General features: G+C 41.2%; 1 protein-coding gene across 1 annotated transcript in view; it reads right to left on the bottom strand.

Moving 5' to 3' along the window:
• LOC139366000 (gamma-aminobutyric acid receptor subunit alpha-2-like) overlaps positions 1–15,938 on the bottom strand; it is a 66,249-nt gene extending 50,311 nt beyond the window's left edge. The window contains exons 1-2 of the mRNA XM_071103072.1: positions 15,862–15,938; positions 14,729–14,844 (exon numbers count right to left, since the gene is read on the bottom strand). Of these exons, the coding sequence (XP_070959173.1) occupies positions 14,729–14,844; positions 15,862–15,932 (187 nt within the window). The 5' untranslated portion in view covers positions 15,933–15,938. The remainder of the gene's footprint in view (positions 1–14,728; positions 14,845–15,861) is intronic.
• Between the last annotated feature and the right edge of the window lie 2,986 nt (positions 15,939–18,924).

The following is an 18,924-nucleotide window of genomic DNA, read 5'->3' as shown; positions in this document are numbered from 1 at the left end:
TGAAAAAAACTAAGCAATTACAGTGTTACATACAAATGATGCAAATGATGCATAGCCCAAGTACAAAGGAGCGTCCCTTGGGGACAAATCACTTGTTTATTACATAGAAAAGAATCCAGAGTGCATTTGAATCCCGAAGATGTGAGGCCACTTTATTTATCGTACCATGTAGTGCAGGTTCACTTCTTCAGCTCAGACGGACCAAAGCGAGTGGTTTAGTCATGTTTACTCATAGCTTGTCATTTATGTGATTTAGAGCTGTCAATTGTCTAACTAAACGACAATAGTAAACACCCAAACTGAAGATGCGTGCACTATTTATAGTTGAATACAAAAATAGCATCCATCTAAAGTGAGATATTGTTCTTTCAATGAATGTAGAACAGGGTTGAATTAAGAGAAAACTAAATGAACTAGGAAGCATGTATATGACCTGCCTGGAAGGTAAACTTTAGATATCCTCCAATATAGCTGCTCTGAATGACATGAATAGTTCCACAATACTGTGTTGACAGAGGATACAAATCATTAGTTAGGAGTGTCAGGAATTCAGGCAATTCCCTAGGTGCATATGTGAGGGGGTGGGGTTGTGTGCTCTTGACCCTCGTACGGACCAGTGAGCAGCTAGCCCTGGTTAAATAATCAGACTGGAAACCCAGAGGATTAAAGGGGCAGGTTTGCAGGCTATTCTGCTGCTGGATTGGGTAGTCTTCAACAACAGCTCACCCACACAACTTCTATTTTAGCGATTAGTAGTGACGTTGTTTTGGCTAGTGGTTACGATACATTTAAAGAAAACCTGGACACAAAGCAAAGAGAACTCTTGGAGAAATTCTGTGGGGAAAATGTAATGCACTTTCTAAAGAAAGGCAGACACTATTAATCTGCATCATGAAAATATTCAGTTATTTATTGCTTCGAATACAAGTTAAATGACTCTCTGGCATCCAACGTCTGTCAAACAGATGGCAAAACAAATGCAGCTTAGGCATCAATTCATATTTTTTGGGTTACAGAAGTCTACGGATGATTCCGTACCTCTAGGCATGAATACATTTTTCCCCATAGAGAAAGTATGTCAGTGCTACTGTACCACATACTGCCATCCAGGCCTTTCCCCGACGCCAAAGACTATCACCATATGGCTGATGCTGTTCTGGGCTAATGGCCCCTTGAATATCTGTTTAAAATGTAAAATGACACCAGATCCTGTGGGAGGCCCAGTCTCTGGGCCACCTGGAAATCAAATCGAGAGAGGGATGGAGTGAGAGGTGAGGGATGGAGGAGGGAGGCAGATGCATTTTTTCATGATGGAAGGAGATGCTTTAATAGCCATACAACAATTACACTTAGAGAAATCATTTTATGAATTGTTGTAGTAGCGGTAATAGTAGTATTAGCGGTAGTAGTAATAGTAGTAGTATTAGCAGTAGTAGTAGCAACTCACAAGACACTACACTTCAAGCAATAACTACAGTATTTGGCCCTACAATTCCACTTCTTCTAAATATAACATTTGATCGTAATTGTTTTTATTTTCTTTCTCCAGGTCGTTTTCCACTAATCCACCCCATTGATTCATCATGTTCTGTGTTGTTTAACATCACACCTAGAGACTCATTCACCTTCAGCTCAACCTTCCTCTAGAAGGCAGCATGATCATTATGTGAAGGTTTCTGCAGACAGTGTTTGGCTTTTTATGAGCTTGTTAAAGGCTAGAACACACACACACACACAGTTACGCACACCTCTCGGAGGAGGGAACGCAACACCCTGCTACACTCAAACCCCTGTGGAGTGAAAGAGGTATGTGACTGTAGGTGTGGGTAAGGATGACTGAGCCAGATAATGTTACCATTAACAGGGAATTTATTCCTTCACATGGTAATTTTTGGGAAAAGGGTCTGAACGGAAACAAAGCAGAGAAAGGGAAAGATAAAGAGCCCCTCTACTACATTACCTACCTACCCACTACTTATCTATTCTTAACGCCACCTGGCGCGCTAACCAAAATACAAGGGGTGGTCCGCCCAGGTCTTACCTAGTGTGCATAGACAAAAGTACATACTACGGGTATATGTATGCACGCAGTCCTCTTGCCTAAGCACTCCCAAGGTGTCTTCCCCTTCCCCCCTGGGAACAAAAAATAATTACTAACGTAAGTAATCAATTTAAATAATCAAAACACAGTCGTTGTGACAAAAACATACCTCAGCAGGACCGGTTACAAAATACTTTACAAAAACCTGTCTGAGCAAAAACCAACACAGGACATCAAAGAAGCTCTATTTGAGCAACAACCAACACAGGACATACCAAGAAGCTCCCCCTCCTAACAAAGGAACACTGGCTTGTAAAAATGCAGAAGGAGTCTGTAATTGAAGACAGCTGTATCCTTTGATGAGAGGGCGGGGTCAGAGCTCCAATTTTCGATGGGGTCGACCAATCAGCTGCTTTGGGCTTCAGGAAGCCATCCTGAAACACATACATACAAACAAACCCACAACACAGAAACTGGGGAACGTAACACACACACGGTGAGGTGTCCAGGGGGTGAGAGATGACTCCTGGGTCTAGCTAGCCACTAGCCCCATACATAGTTAATTACATGGAATGAGCCGGGGGTGGTCAACAATGAGACGTCTGATACATCAACCAATGTCCATGATGACGCCTGAGGGCCGGTGTTCCATCACACAACACCTCCCCATCAGAACGTGTTCCCCTTAAAGATCTTAGATTGGCACAGTGAAATTTTGGAGCTAAACTGTCAAAATATGAACCCTTTGTGGTCAATTTTATTCATGAACAAATGACACAAAGAAAAACATGGATGTCGCAGTAGAGTCTAAAGACAATATCACCACAACTATTCAGGTTACTAGTACTGTATCTCTGTTGACACTAGCATGGTATCAGGATACTAATATCTCTGACACTAGCAAGGTATCAGGTTACTAGTACTGTATCTCTGTTGACACTAGCATGGTATCAGGATACTAATATCTCTGACACTAGCAAGGTATCAGGTTACTAGTACTGTATCTCTGTTGACACTAGCATGGTATCAGGATACTAATATCTCTGACACTAGCAAGGTATCAGGTTACTAGTACTGTATCTCTGTTGACACTAGCATGGTATCAGGTTACTAATATCTCTGACACTAGCAAGGTATCAGGTTACTAGTACTGTATCTCTGTTGACACGAGCATGGTATCAGGTTACTAATATCTCTGACACTAGCAAGGTATCAGGTTACTAGTACTGTATCTCTGTTGACACTAGCATAGTAGCAGGTTACTAGTACTGTATCTCTGTTGACACTAGCATGGTATCAGGATACTAGTACTGTATCTCTGTTGACACGAGCATGGTATCAGGATACTAATATCTCTGACACTAGCAAGGTATCAGGTTACTAGTACTGTATCTCTGTTGACACTAGCATGGTATCAGGATACTAGTACTGTATCTCTGTTGACACGAGCATGGTATCAGGTTACTAGTACTGTATCTCTGTTGACACTGGCATGGTGTCAGGTTACTAGTACTGTATCTCTGTTGACACTAGCATGGTGTCAGGTTACTAGTACTGTATCTCTGTTGACAGTAGCATGTATCAGGTTACTAGTACTGTATCTCTGTTGACAGTAGCAAGGTATCAGGTTACTAATATATCTGACACTAGCAAGGTATCAGGTTACTAGTACTGTATCTCTGTTGACACTAGCATGGTATCAGGTTACTAATATATCTGACACTAGCAAGGTATCAGGTTACTAGTACTGTATCTCTGTTGACACTAGCATAGTAGCAGGTTACTAGTACTGTATCTCTGTTGACACGAGCATGGTATCAGGTTACTAGTACTGTATCTCTGTTGACACTAGCATGGTATCAGGTTACTAATATCTCTGACACTAGCAAGGTTGACACTAGCATGGTATCAGGATACTAGTACTGTATCTCTGTTGACAGTAGCATGGTATCAGGATACTAATATCTCTGACACTAGCATGGTATCAGGTTACTAGTACTGTATCTCTGTTGACAGTAGCATGGTATCAGGATACTAATATCTCTGACACTAGCAAGGTATCAGGTTACTAGTACTGTATCTCTGTTGACACTAGCATGGTATCAGGATACTAGTACTGTATCTCTGTTGACACGAGCATGGTATCAGGTTACTAGTACTGTATCTCTGTTGACACTGGCATGGTGTCAGGTTACTAGTACTGTATCTCTGTTGACACTAGCATGGTGTCAGGTTACTAGTACTGTATCTCTGTTGACAGTAGCATGTATCAGGTTACTAGTACTGTATCTCTGTTGACAGTAGCAAGGTATCAGGTTACTAATATATCTGACACTAGCAAGGTATCAGGTTACTAGTACTGTATCTCTGTTGACACTAGCATGGTATCAGGTTACTAATATATCTGACACTAGCAAGGTATCAGGTTACTAGTACTGTATGACACTAGCATAGTAGCAGGTTACTAGTACTATCTCTGTTGACACGAGCATGGTATCAGGTTACTAGTACTGTATCTCTGTTGACACTAGCATGGTATCAGGTTACTAATATCTCTGACACTAGCAAGGTATCAGGTCATTTTGTCAACTCACCACCATAAGAGTTGTCCAGTACAATGTCCAGTATTTCTGTGTTAATATTTCTGAACATATGGATTCTTTAGACATTCAGAATAGTGAAAAAATGCATACTGAGGGAAAATAGAGACACTCTACAAATGATTACTAACCCAAACACAGTGGGGGAAAATTGTCCTTCTAATCCATCAGAGAAGGGCTCAGGATTTATAAAATTATGATTATGATAATACAGTGCCTTCGGAAAGTATTCAGTATCAGGTGCATCCCTTTTTCCATTGATCATCCTTGAGATATTTCTACAACTTGATTGGAGTCCACCTGTGGTAAATTCTATTGATTTGGCCATGATTTGGAAAGGCACATACCTGTCTATATAAAGTCCCACAGTTGACAGTGCATATCAGAGCAAAGACCAAGCCATAAGGTCGAAGGAATTGTCTGTAGAGCTACGAGACAGGATTGTGTCGAGGCACACATCTGGAGAAGGGTACAAAAACATTTATGCAGCATCGAAGGTCCCCCAAGAACACAGTGGCCTCCATCATTCTTAAATGGAAGAAGTATGGAATCACCAAGACTCTTACTAGAGCTAGCCTCCTGGCCAAACTGAGCAATCAGGGGAGAAGGGCCTTGGTGAGGGAGGTGACCAAGAACCCAATTGTCACTCTGATAGAGAGCAAAGTACTGTACAAGTAATGTACAGAGAGATCCTTGATGAAAACCTGCTCCAAAGCACTCAGGACCTCAGACTGGGGCAAAGGTTCACCTTCCAACAGGACGATGACCCTAAGCACACAGCCAAGACAATGCACAAGTAGCTTCGGGACAAGTCTCAATGTCCTTGAGTGGTCTAGCCAGAGCCTGGACGTGAACCCGACCAAACATCTCTGGAGAGATCTGAAAAGATCCGTGCAGTGTCGCTTCCAATCCAACCTGACAGAGTTTGAGAGGACCTGCAGAGAGAAATGCGAGAAGCTCCCCAAATATAGGTGTGTCAAACTTGTAGCGTCATACCCAAGAAGACTTGAGTCTGTAATCACTGCCAAAGGTGCATCAACAAAGTACTGAGTAAAGGGTTTGAATACTTATGTAAATCTAATATTTAAGTTTTTTTATTTGTATACATTTGCAAAAAATTCTAAAAAACAGTTTTTGCTTTGTCATTATGGGTTGTTGTGTGTAAATTGATAAATGGGTATAGGCTGGAAAATGTGGAAAAAGTCAAGGGGTCTGAATACTTTCCGAATGCACTGAATAATAATAATAATTTCAATGTGTTCTGATTTAATCTCTTCAGTTTTTGTTGGAAAGAAAATGGCTAACACTGAAGAGAAAAAAATATCAAATCAGGATTTTTCTTTGTTGGTCTCTGGGGAGATAAATAGCTAGCTAAGTCAGCCATTCAACTGTATTAGGGCAACATTTTGGAGTGACAGTGGAATCAAGCGGTCACATTTTGACTTAATGAGTGGGACCATTTTTACAGAAATGTATGGAAACTTCTACCTTCTTCAAGGCCAACAAGTCACTGCGCAATAGCGAGCAGTAGTTTTCCCCAGTCTAGCTAGCTAGCTTTTGTTATTGGCTAGTTTGCAGCAGGTGTTATCAAAGAGGATGTTGTTGCTAATTTGTTAGCTTCTCACTTTTCCAGAATACATTTCAAAAATAAGTTATTTTTAAATTATCATTATCTGGTGAGTGGAACTGTGTTTGTTTTTTTGCAGCGCGCTTGCTATTGTTAGCCATCTCTTTTAAAATAGCTTGTGTGTGAAACAATGATGCATTTAAATTGGAACTGACAATATTTTAGCAACATGAAATCTTAAAATCTGTATACATTAATACACCCCCAGGAAGAATATGAAACCAAAAATAAAGATTCTGACAAGCGACCTCTTAGATATGGTTAAGTTTACGTGTTCATAAATTCTTAGAATGTTTGGGAAATGCGTACTGTATACTAAGGCATTTGTGAAAATTCTATTGCAATATAGAATGGGAAAGTTGGCGTGCGTTTGGACAATTAATAGACACTGGTGTAAATAAAACGGAATAAAAACATCTGTCTTGTCTAAGACAGGAGTCCACCAGACTGGTGCACTATAGTCAATCAGAGCTACAGTAGACCTTTATACAAACAAGCCATTTGCCACATGGGCCTGCCATCATTCACTTTGAACTAGACTGGCAGTCGCAACAGCGCAAATTTAGATCATTAGAGCGCATTCACCAAAAGCCACAAAATACACCTGAATGGATTTCTGCGAATGTGTAAACACCACGGGAGTCTTCTTACATTTGGGAACTTTACAGTTCTATTGATCAAACAATTATGAAGAGGTAGGCTCTCTCTCCCTCAGTTAGGTATATCAACAACAACTAACATTAATGCTACCCAAAGCAAGATGAGCTAAAATCGAACGAAGGAACATTAGATAAACCCTCAAACTTTTTCAACTAGTTGGCCGTCAACATTGCACTGATAGACGATGGGGAATTATAGCCCCCTTGTCCTTCTGCAGCTTGCCTGCCAATGCATGCTTGTCCAAACCAAGCACCCTAACTAACTGGCTAAAGTTAGCTAGCTTGCTGGCTAGCTACTTCCAGACCCAAATGAGAAAACACCTCACTCTGACCATTCTACTTGGCGTAGCAGAGCTGGTTAGGCGGTTTACATGTCATCTAGAGTGTTCTTGACTAACTATGACTTTTTTTGCAGGTGTTGCGAGTTCGTAAATCCATCAGTTGTTCTGCGCTCTGGCACACTGAGACGAGAGTGCTCTGAAATCAGAGTAACGTTAGATAGCCAGAGTAAATTTGCAAACACAAGAGATATGATATGAAAACAGTCATTCAAGTGTTTGTTAGTTTGTGACACCTGCATCTCTAGCTGTATATAGCCACCAAAAAACGATATGAGGGGTGTCTTGATTCGCACACTTTGTACAAAATAATGAAATGAAGTACTACAGGATAATTCTTAACGTAGCTCTTTATTAGCTAGCTATAACTGGCATGTTCACATATCGCCAACCAGGATCAAACTGACCATGACCTAACCATTTGGGTGGTCTTAACCAATCATAGCATATGGCGGTAAAATGCATCCAATTACAATTCAGTACGTTTAAACATGAATATTACATCCCCCTTCTTTTAAAACAAAAGAAAAATGTTTCCATATTCTAAGGGTTTCTTTTGAATACATGCTCTGTGGTTTGAACTCAAGGTAAGTAACCATTTATATTGCATACTACACCAACTGAATCAACATAGACTCTGAAACAATAATCCACCATACTGTTACTTTTCAAACAAGTGATTCTCAGCAACTCAGCTTTCAATGTAGAAATAACATCTTAACATTTCAAACAAATACAATACCAAAGCATTTCAAGTGAACTTTCAATAACAAGTTTACAGTCTGAAACTCTTTTAGGGCAGCGATCCGCCTACACCCTTTGACATTTCACAGGTCTAGGACAGCTCTGGGCTTGCTTCTGTGTCAGTCAACAGTTCTTGTGGTGTTGCAGATAAGTATGGTGTATGTTGTGCTGTGTGTGTGTTTAGTCCATCACGTTCTCTTTCAGGGGAACAGTTCATCTCATCAGTGTGTTGTTCTTTTGTGTTCAGTAGGTGACGACGATTGTGGCGGTACACCACTCCTTCTGCGTTGCGGACGTGATATGAACGTTCAGTGTCAGCTGGCTGGATGACGACTGCTGGCTTCCAGAGGCCATGCTCCTGGATTCTAACTGACTCTCCATCGATCAGTGGTGGCAGTGGTCTAGCTGACCTGTCATAGTATCGCTTTTGTTGTTGTCTCTGTGCACGTTTTTCATGCATTTCCTTGTAGCTGACGACCTCAGGTTGAAGCTGCTGGTTGAAGTGGGGAGGTATTGAGCTAAGTCTGTGGCTCATCAACAGCTGGGCTGGTGATTTTAAGTTGTCAACATGAGTGTTGCAGTATTCAAGGAGACTGAGGTAGGGGTCTCTCGTCTGCTTTTGCTTTATCCATGAGTGATTTAGCAATCTGCACAGATTTTTCAGCAAGGCCATTACTTTGAGGGTAATGCGGGCTTGTGGTGACATGTGTGAACTCCCATGCTTTTGTGAAGGATTCAAACTCATTTGATTTGTAACAGGGCCCATTGTCAGATATTAAAGTCTCTACAATGACAATGACATGCCTGGCAAAGGCTGCTTTCAGCTTGTGTATCACAGCTGCAGATGTGGTGCTGTGAAGCTTGTCGAGTTCGAAGTATCTGCTGTAGTAGTCCACTGTTACGATGTAGTCCTCGTTGTTCCAGGTGAACAGATCGGTTGCCACGACCTGCCAAGGTCGGTCTGGGATACAGTGAGGTAACATTGGCTCTTTGGTGTTTGAGGGGTGTCGTTCAAGACAGATGGCGCATTTACCAACAATGTCCTCTATTTGTTTGCACATTCCGGGCCAAAACAAAATGTCCCGTGCTCTCTGTTTGCACTTTTCCATGCCCATGTGTCCAGCATGGATCTTTGTCAAAATCTCTTCTCTGAGACTGGTAGGAATAATGATTCTCTCCTTTGAAAATTATTCCGTTGATCTGTGATAGTTCATCACGATGGTTCCAGAATTCTGAGATGCTCTGAGGGCATTTTCTCCTCTCCTCAGGCTATCCATCCTGTATGACTTTCCTCAGCAGTGTGAGTTGTGAGTCCTTTTCTGTTTCTGCTTGGATCTCCTTCAGTTTTGTGTCACTAACTGGTAAGTTACTGTACACAGTGTGCACTTGCGAGTTCATGCCTTCACTGAGGCTGCTGTCCTTATAGGTAAGAAACTTCCTGAAGAGTGTGTCTGCGACAGGGATGTCTTTGCCTGGACGGTGAGTGATTGTGAAGTCGTATTTTTGTGGTTGAAGGATCATTCTCTGTAGCCTTGGCGGGGCTGCGGCTAGTGGTTTCCTTATAATTGACTCAAGGGGCTTGTGGTCGGATTCCACAATGACTTGTTGTCCATATATGTACTGATGGAAACGTTTACATCCGGACAGAATGGCGTAGAGCTCCTTTTCGATTTGAGCGTAGTTTACTCTCACAGTCTGTGAGAGATTTGGAAGCATAGCCGATGGGCTTTCCTTCTTGCAGTAGCACTGCACCCAGTCCATACTTCGACGCGTCCACTTGGAGTCTGAGCTCTTTGTCGGGGTCGTAGTAGGCAAGGATTGGTCCTAGTTCTCTTGTGATCAAGTCTTTCACATTCTGGAACGCAATGCAGTGTTGCTTGTCCCAGAGAAACTCACTGGACTGCTTTAGCAGTTGACGCCGGGGTGCATTAGCATTGGAGAGGCTGGGTGCGAACTTGGCTAAGTAGTTGACCATGCCAAGCACTGTTTCCAGCTCTGCACGGTCCTTTGGTGGCTCTATTTCTTTTATGGCTAAGATCTACTATGGATCTGGCTTGATTCCAGTCGCTGTGAGAAGATGTCCGAAGTAGCTGACCTCTGTAGCGCCGACTGTGCTCTTCTCAGGGTTGAGCCGGACTCCTCTCTCGCGGGACCTTTGCAGCATCGCGCGGCGGTTTCGGTCATGCTCCTCTTTGGTTCGACCATAGACAAGGATGTCATCCACAATGGCCACAACTCCGTTGAGGCCTTCGTACACTTTGTCGATCTTTCGCTGAAACTCGTCTTGGGCTGAGATAATCCCAAAAAGCAGGCGACGGAACCTGTAGCTTCCAAACGGTGTGTTGAATGTTGTGAGCTTAGATGACTCTTCTGTGAGCTTGATAGCCGGTTCTGTAACAGTCAGTTCTGTAATTCAGTATGTTTACACATATGAATATTACAAGGGGGAAAAGCCAGTCACTCACCCACTACTCCAATGGCATGACATCCTCATAGCAGCTAGCTAGCTAAAGTTAGGCTCTGTGTTTTTAGCTTGCTACATAAATAGATACACTAACCTATTAGCCACATTATGTCTGACTTGTGACCATCGCCCTTGCTAGTTTGATTATATTGCCATTCCCAGCCTTAGTTACATTCGTCCGTTTTTGCCCAAAATATTGAGTCATTGAATCTGAACAAGTGCATCCTGAATGGAGGCAGCAAACAATGTACCTGGCCACCTGTGATTTACAACCAGATAGAAATATTTTTTGGACTACCCAGAAATGTATTGGTGAATTATATTAATCGTTCATTGAACTGCATCCATCTATTCTGCCAACAATGCCTTAGTGTATGTTATGTATCATTGAGAACCTAGAACCTATTTTTAAAACCGCTTTTAAACTTGGTTTTGTAGCATAAACTGGGAATTGTATATTTTTTAAATGATATTATGATTGTCTGTTTGTTTCATATCTGCAAAGTAGTTAAAACGCTGTCAGTTCCACTTTAAACTAGGTCACCGGTTACTTTGTGTGCTAAACGTGAAATGTTTTTTGCAATTAAGTAATAGTTGTAAATGTCAGTTGGGATATGCTTAATGGTTGTGTTTTTGTATTATTATGATTGGGACCTACTGGCTTATTATGTCCAAGTTTAAGGACTGCTTATCTTTAACATCATGCTGTGTGTGACTGCTGTCTTTCCATTGGTCCTACGCAGTGGTGTAGTGGTGCCAGGAAAAGTGGTTAAACTCTAATTTTGCCCAAAAGTTCCCAAAAGGCCTGCCTAGTGTTAAAAATCCTATATTTTCCTATGCGTTTTGCTATAGATTTGTCTGATTTTCACTCTCAAAATCAACTTCTTTTAATAAAAAAAAATTAAAAACAATTTTATGGTCTAAGTCCACAACAATGCTTAAACCACATCAATCTAATTGGTTGGGCCTATCAGGGCCTGGCTCCCCAGTGGGTGGGCCTCTTGTCCACCCAGGCCCATCGATGTCTATGCCCCTGATGCAAAAAGCAAATTATGACAATTACGCATCATAAATAGCCTACTAACCAACACTTCGGACTAAACTTTTTCAATGCCTGATTTGCATACCCATTGTTGCCTTAGTTAGCAGTTACTGGTAGATCTCATAAATTGAAACGTCTTTCCTACCCTACCGGCTACCGATGTCATTCTGTGAGCTGCTCCATGCCAAAACCAGTTGAGAGCTGCACGCTCTTGCTGCCTGCAGATTATATTCCGTTGAAACTAGGCTGTGTGCACGTAAATATATTTCACGTGCTTTGCGATTGTATAGGCTACTTTGGCCATGATTTCTCTATCGCACGACATAATTGATACAGTTGAATTCGGAAGTTTACATACACCTTAGCCAAATATATTTAAACTCAGTTTTTCACAATTCCTGACATTTAATCCAAGTAAAACTTCCTTGTCTTAGGTCAGTTAGGATCACCACTTCATTTTAAGAATGTGAAATGTCAGAATAATAGTAGAGAGGATGATTTATTTCATCACATTCCCAGTGGGTCAGAAGTTTACATACACTCAATTAGTATTTGGCAGGATTGCCTTTAAATTGTTTAACTTGGGTCAAACGTTTAGGGTAGCCTTCCACAAGCTTCCCACAATAAGTTGGGTGAATTTTGACTCATTCCTCCTGACAGAGAGGGTGTAACTGAGTCAGGTTTGTAGGCGTCCTTTCACGCACACGCTTTTTCAGTTCTGCCCACAAATTGAGGTCAGGGGTTTGTGATGGCCACTCCAATACCTTGACTTTGTTATCCTTAAGCCATTTTGCCACAACTTTGGAAGTATACTTGGGGTCATTGTCCATTTGGAAGACCCATTTGTGACCAAGCTTTAACTTCCTGACTGATGTCTTGAGATGTTGCTTCAATATATCCACATAATTTTCCTCCCTCATGATGCCATCTATTTTGTGAAGTGCACCAGTCCCTCCAGCAGCAAAGCACCCCCACAACATGATGCTGCCACCCCCGTGCTTCACAGTTGGGATGGTGTTCTTCAGCTTGCAAGACTCCCCCTTTTTCCTCCAAACATAACGATGGTCATTATGGCCAAACAGTTCTATTTTTGTTTCATCAGACCAGAGGACATTTCTCTAAAAGGTACGATCTTTTTCCCCATTTGCAGTTGCAAACTGTAGCCTGGCTTTTTTTATGGTGGTTTTGGAGCAGTGGCTTCTTCCTTGCTGAGCAACTTTTCAGGTTATGTCGATATAGGACTCGTTTTACTGTGGATATAAATACTTTTGTACCTGTTTCCTCCAGCATCTTCACAAGGTCCTTTGCTGTTGTTCTGGGATTGATTGCACTTTTCGCACCAAAGTACGTTCATCTCTAGGAGACAGAACGCTCCACTACACTACTTTGATACCCATCAATAGGTATTAAGAAGCGAGTATAAAAATGCCCACTGAAAAAAATGTGGGTTTACAGTTTATGCCTGCTTGTACCTTCCACTACTCCACTGGCCCTTTGTGTTTGAGAAAAAGTGCACCCTCCTACAAGCTGGTATTATGGTTGCTGTCCTTTCAGAATCACAAACCTGTCACACACTGAAGGCCTATAGGTTCGCCGCTGTACTAACCTGTCACACACTGAAGGCCTGTAGTTCGCCTCAGCGCAAACATGGCTCTAATAGATATAAAGGCTGTTAAGATATAAATTTTCAATAAAGGACTGTATACATTTGGCCTGGTGAAGTGGTTTAATGCACTGACTAGATGGAAGCTGATAATTATGAGTTTTTTGCTCCACTGGTCTCAGCTGGTCTCACGATGAAATTACAAGTCCTCACTGTTGACACTAGCATGGTATCAGGTTACTAGTACTGTATCTCTGTTGACAGTAGCATGTATCAGGCTACTAGTATCTCAGTTGACACTAGCCTGATTATGATGTCTGATATTGGTGATACAGTTTGTGCTGGGCCGGGGTCCAATGTCAAAGTGCACAGGTCAACGTTTACTGAGGAGGAGGACCGAAAGCAACAAGGGTTAAGACATACTAGAGCAAAAAAGATGGGCAGGTGATTACCCCCTTTCACATAGGAGAACAGAACTGACAAAACAATATGGAGCTGATATACTGTTAAATCAACGGCCATTCATTCTTCTATTTCCAGGCATAATCGTAATCACAGATTGATGGAGTGGACTGCACTGATCTGTCCTTTATAAAGCATGTATTTGTGTCTAGTGTAGATCCCTAACTAGACCATCATGCCACCACACAGAGCGGGTATTCCCAGGTGGCCAATGGGCTAGTGCAGCAAATAGCCCATCTGAAAAGACGCCAAACAACATCTTGATCGTGTGGATTGAAAGCAGCTGTAACAGGACAGGGCAGTTTCCTAATAAATTGTTAAGGGGACTCTTCTATGTATGGTGGTGAAGGGCAGCTGAGTGTCGATGCTGTTTCCTCTGGGGAAACGTTGAAACGCCTCCTGCTGCCTAGACAACACTACTTTCAGCAAACAGGCAGGAGGGTAATCAAATAGTAATCTTCCCTTTATAGTGCACTACTTATGACTAGGGCCTATAGGGCTTGGGTCAAAAGTAGGGCATTGTGTAGAGAAAAGGATACCATTTGGGACACAGATTTGTACTGAGGATTTGGGATAACAAGCCCACTGATGACCAATATGTTCATGCGCAGCACCATTAAATGTAATGACAAAATATTAGCTTATTTTTATGACAATCACTTTGTTGTCATGGGGGAAACATTGTCTGGACTGCATTTTGCTTCTCCACACAAATGTATGCTGGGCACACAGCTACACTCTACATGATTTATGATCACACTATTTCACACATTACAAGACAAGTAGACGCATCGCTGGCACTATTTCTTCTGCATGCTGACGGAAATACTGTGAGGAATACTGCCACTAAACCTGACAGGAAAATTAATCAAATGAAGCCAAGAAAGTTAAAGTCATCACAATCTGTGATGTGAATTTATGCCATGTCTTTCTAAAATGTTTGTTCACAAACTGGAACCGTATTCATAGTGTTTCAGAGTAGGAGTGCCGATCTAGGATCAGGTCTCCCCCTGTCCATGTAATGTTATGAATTATGACCTAAAATGATAAACTTATCATAGATCAGCACTCCTACTCTGAGACACTTTATGAATACAGGCCCTGAGCTTGTTTTGTCATACTTAATGAAGCCAAGAGATATTCCCTACCCCCAAGGCCGGGTCGAAGACGATTATCATAGCCATCTAGAAGTCTGTCAAGGATCCGTGTGAAGAGAGTGATATTGTTCTTGAAGGCATCTGTTGTAGGATCAGCAATCACTGGCCTGGGAGACAGACAAGTCAGATTGATGAGGATTTTGCATAGTTATACCGGAGGGAATGAAAGAGGAGATAAAGTCAAAAGATAAAAGAACACACTCCCCCTTTCCCAAGCACCCTCCCAGATGACCCAGTTATGAGCTGAACATTTGTGTGCCATCTGATCTGGGAGCAAAAACGCAATTGAATATGCAAATGTCATCAGAGCTGTATATTCATGAATCTAATAATCAGAAGAGGCATAAATTCATTAAATGTGCTCTCATTGCATGTGATTGATGTGGATAATTACTTGGTTAATCAATTGACTGATATATTGGTTCCTTGATTGAATGTATACTAATATCAGTCTACAAGCTATATTCATGAGGGCTCTTGATACAGTGACCTAAGTGCAATGTGCCAAAAATGCTGGAACCATGAGACTTACTGGTCAATTTGAGAATTACACTACCTTACTAAAATAAGCTGTGTTATAAACTGAGGCTATAGACACAGTATAGGCTATACACTACATATACTGTATGTTGGCCATACAGTACAAAGGTCCCACTTTACAAAGTGTCCCAACACAAACATATGCATTCCTATAGTAGTTACATAGGTAATATTGAGAGAACCGAGTGATCTCATGGAATGTCATTCCTTGAGCATTGAAATCAAGTGCTATTTACATATTAGTGACTCACGCTTAATGGCATCTGAAGTGAGCGCTGCTTTTTCAGACTGAGAGTAGCGACTGTACTTTATCGCCACCCACAGGAACATAATCAGAAAATCACCCACTTCATTAATCTCAAAGCCCCCCACGTCGACAAAGCCTGATTGATGTTCACCATGCTAAATACATAGGCTATTCATAGGTTAGGCTACTAAAACATAGTATCCCTACATTCGGTTATTGTAGTGTACAAAACGAAAGGAATTCAATTCCAAAACCCAGATATAGTGGTATACTTTCAGTCTTCCTGTGTAATGTGACAAAACATAATTGATCAAAAAAATATTTTTCAAGGACTTACCTCGTTTGCAAGAGGAGCGTCAGTGTGAGGCAGATGAGTAGACATTGACAAATGTAGCCTCTATTCCTCATAGCTGCATGTACACCTACACACCAGGGAAGACAATACATAATGGTGCCATAATGGATCAGCTGTTGATTTTGCGTATCTTGTTCTAGGTGTAGGCCTATTTCTACGGGAATATATTCAAATTAACACACAATAAACACAGAGAATAAATACCTAGATACAGTATTACTGGAAATAATTCATTTGAATGCGCGTAGAAAAAAACTAATTACATTTAACATTTACACCATGTTAACTAGGGAGACTGCAATTATAATTCATTGACACAGGCCTAACATGCCTCTGTTGAATAATAATTTCCACTGTCTAACACTAAACATTTAGCGTTGTTCAAAAGAGCGTCTCCTTCTCAACCACCTTTCTAAAATCCCTTGCTCGTGTGCAGAAATGTTTTAGGGGTATCCCCACTGAGATAAACTCTGCATCATATCTAGGCTAGGCTACTTACGATGTATGAGATCAGCGGAGACACAGACAGGAACTCTCATATCTTTCATCACAAAACGACTTTTCATCAGCGAGGAGACTCACCTGGAATGCAGGACGTAGCCTAATTGCAAGCAATTATTCGTACAGAAATTGAGCCATATGTTAAAGTTGAACCCAATGGAACCACTACGATGTGCCGTCTCTCAAGATGGAATGAGCACGCCGCGCGAAAATAACGAGTGATACTTATTATAAATTCAAAGCACCAGTAGATCACAGTTATGGCAAATCATGCACTCTTAATAATTTAATAGCGGATAAATGCATTGTCCTTGATGTCACTGGGTCTTGTTCAGCATGTCATATTTTCCAATTCTGCTTCCAATTTAGTTTACCTCGTGACAGGGGAAAGGCACACACGCTCCGCGACTCTCTCGCTCCCTCCCCCCCTCTTTCGCTACACACACACACACGCATACACACACACACGCATACACACACAAAGGCGGATGCTAAAGATTAATTACTAACTAAGGTTTTATACAGATGTAACAATTTTCCAATTAATTCAAAACCTTTAATTAGTTCGCATTAAGGTTTACCAATATTTGCTTATGCATTTAACATAAATGTTGTTATATTCTTGTTTAACCCACACAACAATAATAGCATAATACATATGTAATAACACAAGGGTGTTGCGTATACTGCGTGGCATTTTATTAAATCTTTATTTCTCTTGTGAAAAAAATGTGCTAAACGATACACTATGAGATGAGCTGTAACCGCCCCTGAGAGAAAACGGCTTAGGAGGAGAAAGACCTTGTTTCTGCAACAAAATTATATATATATATAGACAATCTCAAGGAGGTGGAATTTTGATCCAATTCTAATAGAATTTTCCACATACCAGATCCATATTTCAGAGTAAAGAGGAATGTTGATTCTTCAAAGAAGAAGAAGGGGGAAAATCAATGTGCTTGGGAACCACCTCCGTCTGAACTACACATATTTGCACATGTAAATTATTCATTTATTTCTTGAAATGCATGAATTGCCTCAGTCTATATGATCTATAATACTATTGGATACATACATCGATTATGTCATAACTCCTTAGCTGAGAGACATCCCCCCAAAATACTTATTGTTTCAACAGGGAAAGACATGGTTGCTGTAAAGGGTAAGGAATAAACACACCACCTCTCAATCAATACACTCATAGAAAAAAAAAGATGCTATCTAGAACTAAAAAGGGTTCTTGGGCTGTCCCAATAGGAGAACCCTTTCCACAGAGGGTTCTACCTTGAACCACAAAGGGTTCTGCCTGAAACCAAAAAAAAGTTCTCCCAGAACACTTTTGGAACCGTTTTTTTCTAAGATTGTACTTAGCCAAATCTCACAATTCAACATAGGCGTTGGGGGCAAAATAACTTCCATATAAATACATCCACAGCCAAGTGATTGATGGACAACTGGTCTACTCTCTCGGCAATGGTGTTTCTGCTCAGACTCACATTTAAAAAGAGTTGCCTTTTTTCTGGGCAAACTTTAATCCCTGTCACTACATTTAATGTCATAGAAAAAAAACAAGCACATGCAATTGAGCCAAATCTCACAATTCAACATAGGCGTTGGGGGCAAAATAACTTCCATATAAATACATAGTGACATCCCTGTCACTACATTTAATGTCAACAAGCACATGCAATGAGATAATCTATGTTCAAATGTGTCCATCCATACAGCTATCTAAATTGCACCACACACTCTCTCCCTTCCTTACCCTCTGCCCTTTCTCCCCTCCCATCTGCTGAATAGTTTGCCGCGCTTTCTCCTTGATGCCGCTACTTTCACCATTTCTATGTGTCCTCTCATTATTCCCCCTGTTGGTTACAGCTACATAGTTTGATGGACTGTCAAATGGCCAGCAGACATGTGAGATTTGCTTCCGGGTTCCAAGATTAGGTTGTATTACAGCACATGTTCATTTGTGTAGTAATAGTACTGTGTTAAACTATGATATTACAATAACTGAATTAAAACCTTTAACCTTAGAAATCCATACCCCGCTTTCATCACAAAATCATCAAGGTTTTACCTAAGAAAAGTACAGATGGGCTTCCTTGCTTTCAATGTTAGAGAGCTTGTCCCACCTCCATTAAATGCCAAAGAATGGGACATGTAGCGGCTCTGTGCAAAGGAAGGAAAAGATGTGTCAAGTGTGGAGGGGAACATGATTATGGTGAATGTGGGAACAATGTTAAGGCAACATTTGGTGGATGTCAGGTGCAGAAAGAGGCTAGAGAGGCCCAAAGATATAAAATCACTCATAATGTGGGCAGAACTGAAAAAGCGTGTGCGAGCAAGGAGGCCTACAAATCTGACTCAGTTACACCAGCTCTGTCAGGAGGAATGAGTCAAAATTCACCCAACTTATTGTGGGAAGCTTGTGGAAGGCTACCTGAAACATTTGACCCAAGTTAAACAATTTAAAGGCAATGCTACCAAATACTAGTTGAATGTATGTAAACTTCTGACCCACTGGGAATGTGATGAAAGAAA

This window comes from Oncorhynchus clarkii, chromosome 14, assembly GCF_045791955.1.
Source record: "Oncorhynchus clarkii lewisi isolate Uvic-CL-2024 chromosome 14, UVic_Ocla_1.0, whole genome shotgun sequence".
Lineage (NCBI taxonomy): Eukaryota > Metazoa > Chordata > Actinopteri > Salmoniformes > Salmonidae > Oncorhynchus > Oncorhynchus clarkii.
The sequence above is the reverse complement of the archived record's forward strand: the minus strand, read 5'-3'. Positions and strand labels throughout refer to the sequence as shown.